This window comes from Suricata suricatta, chromosome 16 (genome assembly GCF_006229205.1).
Source record: "Suricata suricatta isolate VVHF042 chromosome 16, meerkat_22Aug2017_6uvM2_HiC, whole genome shotgun sequence".
NCBI lineage: Eukaryota > Metazoa > Chordata > Mammalia > Carnivora > Herpestidae > Suricata > Suricata suricatta.
In genome coordinates, this window is record NC_043715.1 from 48792271 (window position 1) to 48806568 (window position 14298).

General features: G+C 50.3%; 1 protein-coding gene and 1 pseudogene across 2 annotated transcripts in view; one reads left to right on the forward strand and one right to left on the reverse strand.

The window, feature by feature from the left end:
• Positions 1-710: 710 nt before the first annotated feature.
• Positions 711-14298, reverse strand: part of LOC115280616 (optic atrophy 3 protein-like) — a 42935-nt gene continuing 29347 nt past the window's right edge. For both annotated transcript variants that reach the window (XM_029925622.1, XM_029925623.1), the window contains exon 2: positions 711-1578. In XM_029925622.1, the coding sequence (XP_029781482.1) occupies positions 1178-1578 (401 nt within the window). In that variant the 3' untranslated portion in view covers positions 711-1177. The remainder of the gene's footprint in view (positions 1579-14298) is intronic.
• LOC115280615 lies at positions 2747-7647 on the forward strand (annotated as a pseudogene).

Sequence of the window (14298 nt, forward strand, 5' to 3'; positions counted from 1 at the left end):
TCAGACTGAGTGCGGCCCTGCTGGCACTTGGATTTCGGATCTCTGGCCTCCAGAACTGTGGGACAGCAAATTCCTGTCGTGTTAAGCCATCAGGTCTGTGGTCAGTAGTTATGGCAGCCCCCAGAAACGAGTGAAGGTTACGACCAACTGGTGGCCTAGGCCAGGGGGGCGGAGGCGGGAGTGGGGGCAGTGAAGGCACGGGGGTACCACTGCATGGGGGGGCCTGGGGGCTGACTCGGAGCCGCTGGGGAGAAGGGCAAGGGCACCCAGGTCCCCAGATTTGGATGGAAGCCGAGGAATGTGATCATCTAGCCCACGGCTGGCAGGCCTCTGAGAGGCCACTGAGGAAGACAGCGCGGAAGGTGGGGAAGGACTGGTCAGGAAAGGCTTAGGGACCCTGAGGGCAGGTGTGCGGGCTGAAAGACAGGCTGGATTGGCCGGAGGCGGGCGGACTTTTCCACCACGGAAGGGGTGCTAGGAGGCAGGGCCGGTGAAGGCGCTGCAGCCATCAGGTGGGCTGCGACAAGGACCAGAAGGATTGTGTGCTGGCGGGGGATCTGCTGGCATATTCCACTCGGGGTCTCGGGAGGGCACCACAGATCCGGTTAAGGGGGAGATAGAACATTCAGTGGACGGAAGGCGAGCCAGGACACCCTTTTCTTCCCCTCAGGAAGAGTGAGCCCCCCTTAGATGAGGGGACAGAGAGCCACTGAAAGACACGGCATTTCTTTGTAATGGTCTGTACCTGTTGACAAGGGGAAGGGGGTGCTCCCGGGCAGGGATGAGAGTCCCAGGGAAAGGTGACAGTTATCAGGGACGTGGGGGAGGGGGTTGGGAGGTTGGGGAGGAAATAGCTTGATTTGGCTCAAAGCACGGGGTCCATTCTTTCTCTTGCCCGAAGACTGAGCCTGCTATCCAGGCCGGGACCCCGGACCCCCGAAGTCTGTGTGGTTTGGGGTGGGGGTGCAGTGATGAGCGCTGTGGACTGTCCCAACGAGCGAGACACTTTGTGGGAGCTTCACCTGCTAGGGGCCCGTCCCAGGGGAAGGTACCACTGGTCAGCAGGGGGTGACCGAATCCAAGTTCCATCAAGATGCCGGCAGTCTGCGCTGGGCCGGCACAGGCAGGGACAGTGTGGGGAGAGGCCACACCAGGGCACACACAACCATGTCCAAGCTCAGACCCCCGCAGACCCGGGCTTCTTCGACGCAGACGGCGCTGGGGGCGCATCCTGGATGCGGAGCTGGGCGCGCACCTCTTGCATCTGCGCCTGCAGCTCCTCCAGCGCGCTCTGCGCCTGCACCTGCGCCTGCAGGGCCTCCAGCGCCAGTGCCAGGTGGCCCACCTCGTCCCGCATCGCGTCCCAGGCGGCCTGCTGCTCCTCCTCCTTGTGACGCTGGTTCGCCTGGTGGCGCCAGTACTCCAGCACCAGGCAGCCGCCGCCCACGACGAAGATGGTGGCCTCGCCCAGCAGCTCGGCGCCCAGCTCTGCGGCGGCGTCCTCATTCAGCGGCTTGATGACCGTGCCCCGGAAGCCCATGATGCGCATCTTGGTCCGCATCTCCACCCAGTGGTACACTGCGGGGGAAGACAGGGGTCAGGTCGGCACCGGGAGCCCCCTACAAGCCCCGCCCCTCTGCGTTAGGTGTCGAGGTTGGCGCAATGGGCACACGACAGCCGGAATCGCGGGGGATCGCTTTAAGGAGACCTGCACCGGCCCAGCCCAGGCAAAGCACGGGAGCAGCTTTTTAAATTGGCCAGAGGGTTCTGCCAAGGAGCCAGGAATGAGGAACCCTGCCCCGAAGTCCTCAGCCTGGGGGCCTCGCCCTGTAGGGTTACAAGGATCTCCCAGGAGGCGAAGCCCAGTACGGCGTGAAGGGCTTATTGCCTGTGGTTTCTGAGCTCTCTCTGCTCCCTCACGCCACCAGCAGGCCAGCCAAGCATCCAAGACACACTCCCCTCCCCAGCCCCACTTTCCTTCCGAATCTTCCCCAGATTACTTCCGAGTTGGGGCAGCAGCGTAAGGGCGGGTACCTCCTGGCTCCAAAGCAAAGGGCTGCTGAAAACGTGGGATCCATGCGAAGCGACTGGGGCCGTGGGGACTGCAAGTCTGGTGGCCCCTTCTAGACTTCACTGGCCCTGAGGGCGGAGCTGACGGTCCTGTGAGCGCTCTGCCGTGAGGTCTGGGGCCCGCGCCTTGGAATCTGCTCGGAGTTGGCTAGATGGGGGTTGGTGGCATGAAAGCCTCCTGGTCTAGCTGCCCCTTTTCGCAGGGCGATTTTCAGCAGCTGAGTCTGAAAAACCCGAGGCAGCAGCGTTGATGCTGGACCCTGACTCCCTCCCGCCGTGATTCACACTCATCCGGGCCGCACGAAAGTGCTGGGGACGCCCGGTTAGTTCATGCGGAGACTCATTTCCAACACAGCGCTTGCTTGACTTGGAATGTTTAATAGTTACCGATGCAAATGCCTCATGTATGAAATGTTTTAAATGAATTGCAGACTCATCATTGTAAAACAAATCCAGAGGCAGAGACTTTCACATGTACGACCTTTCAGCCAAAGGAAGTTAAACAGAAAGGAAAGTGTGGCTTTCCGTGCGTATTTGGGTGGCTGACACATACTTAGCAGACAGAATTCTGCGGGGGAAGTGTAAACAGAAGCTCAAGGACAAAGTTCAAGGAACAATGTGAAACTCCTGACTGCAAAGGAACAGCTCGTTCATTTTTTTTTTCTCTTTAAACTGAGAGGTGCAGGCACCAAATTACAGGCGTTTTATGGATTGCATTAGATACTTGGAAGGAAAGACGGCACTAACTCTGAAAATATCAATATTCATGACACACCAGAAATTATATCCTCTGCGGCGACTCGAATTCAGGAAGACAGGTTTGAGCTGTCACCTTGAAAACGCACCAGAGGGTATATAAGTTTTCAATTTTCTAAAAGGGCAGGGGCGCCTGGGTGGCTCAGTAGTCAGCTAAGTGTCTGACTTTGGCTCAGGTCATGATCTCAGGGTTCGTGAGTTTGAGCCCCACGTCTGGCTGTGCTGTCTGCACAGAGCCCACTTCAGACCCTCTGTCTCTCTCTCTCTGCCCCTCTCCTGCTTGTGCTCTTTCTCAAAAAATAGATAAAAAATATATTTTTTTAATGGGGTAGGGCAGCATAAAGCGTCTGGCGAGCTGCCTGGAGCCCGCAGTGAGATCTGAGCAGGAGCGCACGGGGCCCCGCCTGCGACCTGCCCGCTGTCGCAGTCACTGTTACCACTACTTGTTACGGAGGCCCTGGGGTTGGGGGGTTCCCCGAGTCCGGGCAGCGCAGATCCCTCTCACACTGAGGTCCCAGCTGCAGGCCGCCCTGGGGCCCCCCTGGAGCTCTGCCACCCACAGCAGTGACAGCCCACGTTGGGCTGCCTCTGTCAAGCGGGGAGATGATGACCATACCCCAGCCCTGCACCTGTCACGTGATCCTTTATGTCAGGGCCTCGGAGCACAGTGGCTGGAGGGTGGGCAGGAGAGACAGCACCAGCTCCCATGGCGTCCCTGAGCGAATGTCCCAGCATTTCACTGCAGACACAGCATGAGGACCGGGCCCAGTGGGTGGGGGTCTGGGTGTGCAAGCAGGAGCGGGCACGAGGGGTGGGGGCACACATCTGGGCACAGGAAATTCAGCTGAAGGGTGTGTGTGTCTGTGTGTGTGTGTGTGTGTGTGTGTGTGAGACAAGACTTTGGGGCAGGGGCCGATGGCAGTCCCTCAGGCCAGCAGCCAGACGTGGGGTTCAGGAAACAAGGTCCGTGGGAATGGATAAGTGGGAAGAGGGGGTCGGTGGGGTGTCTGGGAGACACTGGGACACCCTCACTGGGTCCAAACCTGCCCCACAGACACTTGTTTCTCCTTCTAGGTCCATCCTGTCACCAGACCAGAGACCTGGGACTTAGGTGCTCCCCTCCTGAGCCAGGTGTCTAGCCTGCCCGGTAAGCATCTCTCCCACACCCCCGTCGCCATCCTGGTCCAGGCTCTGCCCCTGCTCTGACCGGTGTCCCACCCCTGACCGCCCTATTCAGGGATCTCTGTCCCTTCTGCCATGCCGTGTATTCGCTTCAGGGCGTCTGTCACAACTGGGAATGGTCTGTCACCCAGTCCCTTGTCTGCACGCTAGAGGGCAGGGCCCAGGACCATCACAGTCACTGCCGTGTCCCCCGCACCGGCCAGTAGCAGGCCAAGCGCACATAGCGGGTCTGTGCCCCGGTGTCAGCCCCCTGCCGCCAGTGAAACCACAGCAAAAACAAAAAACTACCATTCTTTTCATTAATTAAAGAAACACAGCACATGCAAATAAAATCCTCAAACTATAAATAAAAGTCAGAAGTCCTGACCCTTAGGCCCACCCCAAAGGGTCCCCTAGATCTTACCCTAACTGGCCTTTTTTCTGGCTGGCATCCTGGCTCTGATGTCCGATAACAAGCGTACATTGCTCACCTCTATTTCTGAGCTTTTCAACTGGAAATTCGCAGCTACTTACACATTTTCTATCAGGCCCCCAGCCCCAGTATCCCTCCTTTGTCCCCGTGTATCTGTCCTTCCTCCGCCCCTGCCTCCCCATTTTTACAGATGATCTTGTACGATATGCTTACTGCTGTCTCCCTCCCTTCGAGAGGCCCTCCCCACCCCCACCTGAGGCCAGATCATTCTTCCACATTATCTGGAGTTTGACCCACAGGTTGCTCAGTGGCTACAGTAGCGCCCCCTGTACTCTGTGCAAAGTCAGAAAAATGTGATGAGCACGGATGGGCACCCTGTCGAGTGTGATGTGATTAATCGAGAGCACCCCCCCCTCCCCACCGTGGGCTATGCCATGAAGGGGCCCACCTGGAGGAGAGGGTCTCAGCAGCAAGGTCGGGCGGCACCTCTCTTCTGATATTCCATCAAGCCGCTCAGAATGCCACCACGGGTCAGTCGGCTTTCCGCTGGACAATGATTTTCTAGAACTTGGTCTTCTCTCACATGGTATTTCTAAAACCACTGGTCTTGTCCCATTAGTGGGTCATGAAAGCTAATTTAGTTGCATTGATCAGCATTAAAAATATGATCATGAGGGGTGCCTGGGGGGCTCAGTAGGTTAAGTATCCAGCTTCGGCTCAGGTCATGATCTCACGGTTTGTGAGTTCGAGTCCCGCTTGGGCTCTGTGCTGACAGCTTAGACCCTGGAGTCTGTTTCGGATTCTGTGTCTCCCTCTATCTCTCTCTCTGCCTCTTCTTGGCTGTCTCTCTCTCGAAAATACACATACATTAAAAAGTATATATATTTATGTTCATGAAAATGACAGAAACCATCAGATGGCCCTTGAGGACATTACACTTTAGAGAAATAAGTGGGAGAAAGGCCAGCACCATAGAATTTCACTTACCAAACTCAATGATACAGCCTCTCTGACTCCTGCCGGAACGTAACAGAAAATCTGAAAGGCACTCTTTAGTAGTCAGGACAAGTACTGTCTCACTAAACTTTTTTTTTTATGTTTGTTTAGTTTTTTTTTTAATGTTTTATTTATTTTTGATATAGAGAGAGACAGAGCATGAGAGGGGGAAGGGCAGAGAGAGAAGGAGACACAGAACCGAAAGCAGGCTCCAGGCTCTGAACTAGCTGTCAGCACAGAGCCTGACGCGGGGCTCGAACCCATGAACGTGAGATCTGACCTGAGCTGAAGCCAGAGGCTTAACCGACTGAGTCATCCAGGTGCCCCTTTTTGTTTAGTTTTGAGAGACAGAGCATGAGCAGGGGAGAGGCAGAGAGAGAGGGAGACACAGAATCTGAAGCAGGCTCCAGGCTCCGAGCTGGCAGCCCAGAGCCGACGCGGGGCTCGAACCCATGGACTGTGAGATCATGACCTGAACTGAAGTTGGATGCTTAACCGACTGAGCGCCCCAGACACCCCATCACAAAACTTTTTTTTTTAAGTAGGCTTCGTATCCAATATGGAGCCCAAGGTGGGGCTTGAACTCATGTTCCTGAGATCAAGAGTCAGACACTAAGTCAACTGAGCCACCAGGGCGCCCTGGTCTCACAAAACTTTTGTTCGTGTTTTGTGTGTGACTGTGTAACCGCAAGCAGTCAAATGCCGAAAGCCATTGTCCCAGAATTTGGTTGGAATTCCACTGAATCTACAATCATTTTCAAGACGGTGACATCTTCCCAATGTTGAGTCTTTCCATCCATAAATGTAGTTTCTGTCTTCATTTAGTTTAACTTTCTCTTCAAGTCTCTTTGATTATATTTATTTCTAGGCATTGATATTTTTCGAAGTTATTATTCATGGTGTTTTATTTTTACTTATGATTTTTTATTCATGGTATTTTATTTTATTATTTTTTTAAAATTTACATCCATGTTTGCATATAGTGCAACATATTCATGGTATTTTAAATTCCATTTTTAATTTGGTTGGGGCTGGTATATAGAAATACAACTGAGTTATGTAAATGACTTTTAAAAATCTGTTGACCAGAAGGTATCCTTTCTTTAACCTTGAACTCTCAGATGGCTGCCCCAGCTTTTGAACCTGGCAGGCAGTCGGAGCTCTTGGTGAAGTTGAATCGACTCTTGGAAAGATGTCTAAGAAATTCGAAGTGTATAAACACTGAATCTCTATGTGTTGTTGCTGGTGAAAAGGTTTGGCAAATACGTGTGGACCCACATTTACTAAATCGCGATGGGATTATTGATGCTGCCAGCATTACTGCAATTGTAGCCTTGTCACTTCTGAGGACCTGATGTCTCTGTCCAAGGAGATGAAGTCACCCCGAATACACCCGAAGAGCGTGATCCTGTACCGCTGAGCCAGTTCTACTTTCTTCCAGCAAGGTACATATTTATTGGTGGATCCCAATGAACGAAAAGAACGTGTACTGGATGGCTTGCTGGTGATTGCCATGAACAAGCATCGAGAGATTTGTACTATCCAATCCAGTGGTGGGATGATGCTGCTGAAAGATCAAGTATTGAGATGTAGTAAAATAGCTGGTGTGAAAGTACTGGAAATTACAGAGCTAATACAAAAGGCTTTGGAGAATGACCAGAAAGTTAGGAAAGAAGGTGGCAAGTTTGGCTTTGCAGAGTCTATAGCAAGCCCAAGAATCGCAGCACTCAGAATGGAAAAGGCCCCTATCGATACCTCTCATTGGAAGAGAAAGCATTAGAAATTCTTGCCGAAGCCGAACCTCCTTCAGAAGTTGTTTCTCAACCTGTGCTTTGGACTCCTGGCACTGCGCAAATTGGAGAGGGAACAGAAAACGCCTGAGGTGATCCTGAAGACTCCGAGAAGGAAGAGGATGCAGGCGGCAGTGATGAAGCTATCATTCTTGATAGCAGAAAAAAGGACACTGGAGAAGTCTCCCATGTTGGAAGTCAAGATGCCCCTATAGTGCTCTCAGACAGCGAAGAAGAAGAAATGATCAATTTGGAACCAGACAAGAATCCAAAGAAAATAAGAACACAAACCATCAGTGCAAAACAAGAAAAAGCACCAAGTAAAAAGCCACTGAAAAAGCGAAAAAAGAAGAGTTGCTAATTGAAACTCAACATAGTTGTATATTTGTGTATATAACTATTAAAAAGGTATTTATTCAGTGCTAAAAAAAATCTGTTGACCTCACTAAATATATATATATATTTTTTTTTTCCTTTTCAAAGAAATACACAAATAGCAAGTGTAGGGCATGATAACTAAAAACTATTTTTGGGGGGCACGTGGGTGGCTCGGTTGGGCATCTGACTTTGGCTTAGGTTGTGATCTAACGGTTCGTGGGTTCAAGCCCTGCATCGGGCTCTGTGCTGACAGCTCAGAGCCTGGAGCCTGCTTCAAATTCTGTGTCTCCCTCTCTTTCTCTCTGACCCTCCCCTACTCACACTCTGTCTCTCTCTGTCTTTCCCTCTTAAAAATAAACAAACATTGGGGACGCCTGGGTGGCTCAGTCGGTTAAGTGTCCGACTTCAGCTCAGGTCATGACCTCATGGTTTATGGGTTTGAGCCCCACGTTGGGCTCTGTGATGATGGCTTGGAGCCTGGAGCCTGCTTCGGATTCTGTGTCTCCCTCTCGCTCTGCCCCTCCCCTGCTCATGCTTTTTCTCTCCCTCAAAAATAAATAAAACATTAAAAAAAAGAAATCCACTGTCTGTTAGTTTGTAGCATGTAGAAATACAACTGATTTCTGTAATTCATCTTTTATCCAGCAATCTTGCCCCAAATCATGTATTTGTTTTAATGGTTTTAGGCTCATTTGGCTTATTTATGCACATAGTCACATCACATCGGTCAAAAATGAGTTGTACTTCTTTTTCAGTTTATATGCCTGTAATTAGGTTTTGTTTTTTGTTTAAAGTAAACTCTACCCCAACATGGGGCTGGAACTCACAACCCTGAGATCAAGAGTCACATGCTCTACCGACTGAGCCGGCCAGGCGCCCAACATGTATGTATATATGTATGTATGTACGTATGTATGAATACATATACACATGTGTTTTTGCCTTTCCACACTAGCCTACAACATCCAATATTATGTTGGCGGGAAGAGGTGATGCTCGTCTTATTCCAAACACTGGGGGGAAAGTGTTCATTTTAATCTTTAAGTATAAATACGGTGTTAATTGAATTATTTTGATAATATAAGCTTTGTCAGATTACGGAAGTTCCTTTCTATTCCTAGTTTTTGGGGCATTTTTAATCACAAACAGGTGTTGAATTTTATCAAATGCTTTCCCTGTATAAGATGATTATATAGTTCTCCTTTCTACTGTTCCTAAATTGAATTACATTTGCTTTTCAAATGCTAAACCAACCCTGCAATCCCCCTAGGTTATGACTTATTTTCCTTCTTACATATTGCTGGATTCTATTTGCTAATATGTTCATTTAGGATATATATTTTTTAATTTTTTTAATGCTTTTTATTAGTTTTTGAGAGATAGAAACAGCACGAGCAGGGGACGGTCAGAGAGAGAGGGAGACACAGAATCCAAAGCAGGCTCCAGGCTCTGAGCTAGCTGTCAGCACAGAGCCCAACGCAGGGCTCGAACTCACAAACCGTGAGATCATGACCTGAGCCGAAGTTGGATCGTTTAGGATATTTGAATCCATGTTTATAAGAGATCTTGGCCTAAAGTTTCCCTTTCTTGTAATGGCTTTATTAGGTTTTTTGTATTAGTATTCTACTTGACTCATTAAATAAGGAAGTGTTCCCACTTTCTCTATTATTTAGAAGAGTTTAGATAATGGTATTATTTCTTTCTTAAATGTTTGGAAGAATTTACCAACAAAGTCGTTTTCTTTATAGGAAAGTTTTAAATTATGGATTTGATGTCTCTAACAGATACAAGACTATTAAGATTTTCTATTTCTTCCTGTGTCAATATCATTATATTGTGGTTTCCCAAGGAAACTGTCCATTTCCTCTCCATTGTCAAATTTATTGGCTAAAGTTGATCAGTATTCTCTTGTCATCCTACAATTAGGATCTGTACTGATGCCTCCTCTTTCATTCCTTTTAATGGAAATGTATGTGTTTTCCTTTCAGTAGTACCTTTTCAAACAACTATCTTTGGATTTTGTGACTTTTCTCTACTACATGTCTGCTAACTCCCAGTTATCTGGCAAGGATACAGCTCAGGATCTACTTCTTCTGGACCGAGTCAGGTGCCCCCTGGTCTCCTACATCCCAGCCCTGATCAATCCTGGGCGTCAACGGTGAAAGATCTCTCTTCCCCACTGGATCATGAGTTCTGCAAGGGCTGGGCTCAGGGCTCCTTTGCTCACTCTCCCATCTCTGCCAGGGACACTATTCTCTCACTCCTCTTTTCTTACCTCATCCCAATTCATCTTTTAGGTCTCAACTGCAATGTCCCTTCCTCCCCAAAGCCCTCCCTGATCCCTAGGCTGGGTCAGACATACCCTCTAGATTCCTGAAGCTCCCTGGGCAACCCTCATCACAGCACTGTTTGTTCTGGGTTGAGTGGTTCTTAAAATATGATGGTGCTTCTTGGAGCGCCTGGCTGGCTCAGTCAGTTAAGCGTCTGACTTCAGCTCCGGTCATGATCTCACCGTTTGTGAGTCTGAGCCCCACACTGGGTTCTCTTAACAGCACAGAGCTTGCTTTGGGTCCTCTGTCCCCCTCTTTCTGCCCCTCCCCTGCTCATACTTCTGTGCTCGCTCTCTCTCTCAAAAATAAACATTAAATTAAAAATAAATAAAACCTATTGGTCCTTCTTAAAATGGTTCTAGAACTATGTTTCAACTAGCCTGGTGTATCTTGAGGCCTCTGGCAAGTTCTCTCGGCTCCATGGGTAACTCAGTTGTCACTGCCTGGAAACTGGACTGTGAGCTCCTGAGGGACAGGCGGGTTCCCAGAAATACCCAGCCCGGGACCTGGCACCAAGAAGGCACAAGGAAATTGTTGAATGAATAGCTCATCTTTCCTTGAAGTTTCCTCAAATCGACTGTAAATGATGTCACTATGAGCGTTCACATTTTGTCAAAACATTCTTGTCTGTTATGAGTTTATGCTTTTACTAAAGTGTGATGTATAGCCTGTCTCCAAAGAATCAAAAGAATGTTGCTTTTCCCTGAAGGGGAGAAAATTTAACAGATTGCGTTAGCAATGGAAAAGGCAATACTGGCCTAACCTGCTCTTCAGCCCTTACTCCCCCTGCTGGGGCTTCAACCCCAGGCCCGTGGGCTGCTTTCACTTCCTGCTTCTGCACCAGAGAAAGAAGCATACAGGCCACGTGGGCCACTTGGCTGTGGGCCAAGGAGTGCTCTTCCCTACGCCTTAGTTCATCTGCAGAATGAGGCCCCTTCCCCTGTGGGCGGTATTGCTGAAAAACCGAAATGAGATCACGCAAAACCCTGTCGGGTCAGGGCCGAGCTTTAATAAATGCAGGAAGGCCTCTGGGGTCACACAGATCTGCACTCAGCTCAGCGCTCTCGCTTTCTGGACGTGCAAGGTGATTCTGAGCTCCCCCGTCAGTAATCCGGGGGCCAAAGTCCCAACGGACCGCGGTGGGAGAAAGGCAAGGAGACACTGAGTGACAAATGGCTCAATCTGGTCAAGGTTCATCCAGCATCCTTTTCCTGGCTCCTGTTTGGAATTTTGTTCCTGGAAATATGCCCTTCCCACCAGTCTCAGCGCTGGCCTCGGGCTACATGAAACAGTGGTCTGTCTCCTCACTGCCCTGTGTCCTGGTCCCCACCCCTGCTCTTTTTTTTTTTTTTTTTTTTTTACAGGCCTTGAACTCACAACCTGAGTTGTGATCCAAAACCTGAACTGAGATCAAGAGTCGGATGCTCAACCAACTGAGCCACCAGGCGCCCCTCTGGGTCCTAGTCTTGTTGCCTTTGATCTGTTCTCTGTACCACAGAGCATCCCTGCTCAGATACCCCCTCCTCCACGAAGCCTGCCCTGACTCTCAGACCCCTGGGTGCCCCTGCCAAACAAAGCTACGATCACTCTGGTAATCCCTGAGTGGTCCCCAACAGGACTGTGAGCCCCATGAGGGCACGGCTTGGGGCTGACTCCCTTCACTGCAGGCCCCAGCCCTGGGCGGGGCACAGAGCAGGCCTTCGATGAAAGGGCTGATCCGTGGAAGTCCACAGGAGGTAGCCACGGACCCTAGGCAGGGCTCCCTCTCGCCTGGCTCTACCCATGCTTCCTGCGTCACCTGGCCCCTGGCCGGAACGAGGCGCTGCACTCTGGGAGGTGTCTGCCTCTCTGGACTCTAGCTCCCCATCCCGCAGGCGGCCTCTCTGTCTCCTGCTGGACCTCTTTCCTGTGCCTCAGGGGCTGGTATTTCTCATGGTGCTGTGCCCGAGGCCCACCTTGCACTCAACCGGTCACATCTACTCTCAGGGGCAACCCGGACCTCAGGACCCCAACTCCTGGGCTTGGATCCCTCTCCTCAGCCCCAGGGTCCCCGGCTGCGGGGACCTCAGACCCTCCAGCTCACAGCACAATGGCCGGCCGGCCCCTGGGAGTCTTCCAAGGGAACGGAGTCTCTGACCCACCCCACCGAGTCCATTAAGATGGAGTACTTGGCCACGGCTAACCATTGTGGAAGTGTTTTCCTAAGCATGGACCTGCAGGTGGCTGGAATGTAACTCTTTCCTCAGGAAACTGTGCTGCTAAAGGCAAGGGCGCCTCTTCCTCCAGGGTGGGGGACGAGGCGCCTCGGGGCGCGCTGGCAGGAGACAGCGCTAAGCACCTCTTCCCCACTCCTGGGAACCCGTCTGCGGGCTCACGATGGCTGCTTCCTCGTAAAATACGGGGAAAGTGTGTCTCACGTGGGCCATCACTCACCCGCGAGCAATGAGGAGTCACGGACGCCGACTGCCTACTCACTAGTACCTACTGCTCATCTAGCCCGGGGTGACCGACGGGGACCCTGAGTACCGACCTGCTAAATAGGACGGAACTGGTAATAGGGACTGTTAACTGTAAGACCCTCGCGGGTCACGCTGACCCTAATGAAAAAGTACCCACCATTGTTTCACTCTCCAGCCCTTCTGCCTGAACAATCCAGGGTTGGGAAAGTGAGCTCCGGGAGTCCTAGGATGTAACCCATAAATTATAACTTAAAAGTTAACTTGTTTTCTAAGATACTGTTGCTAATCCCACCCTTTAACCGCCAAGTTCTCGCTTCTGTGCACCTGCTCCGCCTCCCCTTCGGACCTGTGATTGGTCACTTCAAAATAATTTTTTTTTAATGTTTTATTTATTCTTAATACAGAGAGAGACAGATCATGAGAGGGGGAGGGGCAGAGAGAGAAGGAGACACAGAACCGGAAGCAGGCTCCAGGCTCTGAGCTAGCTGTCAGACAGAGCCTGACGCGGGGCTTGAACCCACGAACGTGAGATCTGACCTGAGCCGAAGCCGGAGGCTTAACTGACTGAGCCACCCAGGCGCCCCTGACTGGTCACTTCCAATTTCTCCTGAGACAAAGAAAATTGATAGGTCTCCACCAAATCTTACGTCTGTGTGTCGGAATTTGATTGACCACTACAGAATGCTGTAAACTATGATTGCTGACTTATTTTGTCTTGCCAAAGCCCTTAAACACCCTGAGCTCGGCGGGGCTCTCTCCTGAGGACTTGCCAACACCCCGGAGGGACCGTTCGGCCGAACTAAAATAAACCCATACACCATCTCCGTTTGTGTCCGTGGGTTTCACTCCCGGTGACTCGCTTCAGGAGGGAAAGGTCTAACATTAACTATTTGAGGGAGAAGAAGTTTTTTTTTTTTTAAACATGGGGGAACTAAAAGCACTAAATCTTAGTTCCCACGTCAGGAGGTCAACAGGTAATAAAAAATGGAAAATTTTAAAAACTGGAAACGTAAGCACCTTTTTTGGAAATATGGTGGAAAATGCCAAAAGCAGCTGAAGGAGTTAAAGTGGTTATCTGTGGGGCACAGGACTTGAGGTGGAAAAGGAAACGGTTGCATTTTCTTCTTCGTTTGTCTTTTTTTAGGGTGTATTTATTTAAGTAATCGCTACACCCAGCACGGGGCTCGAACTCATGACCTCGAGATCAAGAGTTGAACGCTCTTCCGACTGAGCTGGCCGGGCGCCCCTGAGTTTTTTCTTTTCATCATAAATCACAGATGTATTTGACTCTTTAAAACTAAGTACTTGTTCTCTTTTGGCAACATTAGTAATTAATGTAATTTTTAAATCAAACACATTTCAAAAACCTGCCCAAGCCAAACATTCCACCCAAAATCAACAGAATACACATTCCTCCCAGGGCGCCCGGAGGGCTCGGTCGGTGGAGCATGTGACTCTTGATCTCGCGGTTGTGGGTTCGAGCCCCAGGTTGGGCGGTGAGATTACATTAAAAATAAAATTTAGGGGCCCCTGGGTGGCTCAGATGGTTGAGCGTTTGACCTCGGCTCAGGTCATGATCTCCTAGTTCGTGAGTTCGAGCCCCACATCGGGCTCTGTGCTGACAGCTCGGAGCCTGAAGCCTGCTTGGGATTCTGTGTCTCCTTCTCTCTCTGCCCGTCCCCCACTCATGCCCTGTCTCTCTCTCTCAAAAATAAACAAACATTAAAAAAATTAAAAAATGAATTAATTAAAAAATTTTAAACTGCACATTCTTTTCAAGAGTACATGGAACATTCTCCATCACATCCACTTCAGGGGCAACCGGAACCCTCCTATGACCCTCAGGATCATCTATCAGGCTGCACAACATGTTTTAACAAATTTTAGGAGGCTGAAATCATACGGACATCTTTTCTGACCACAAT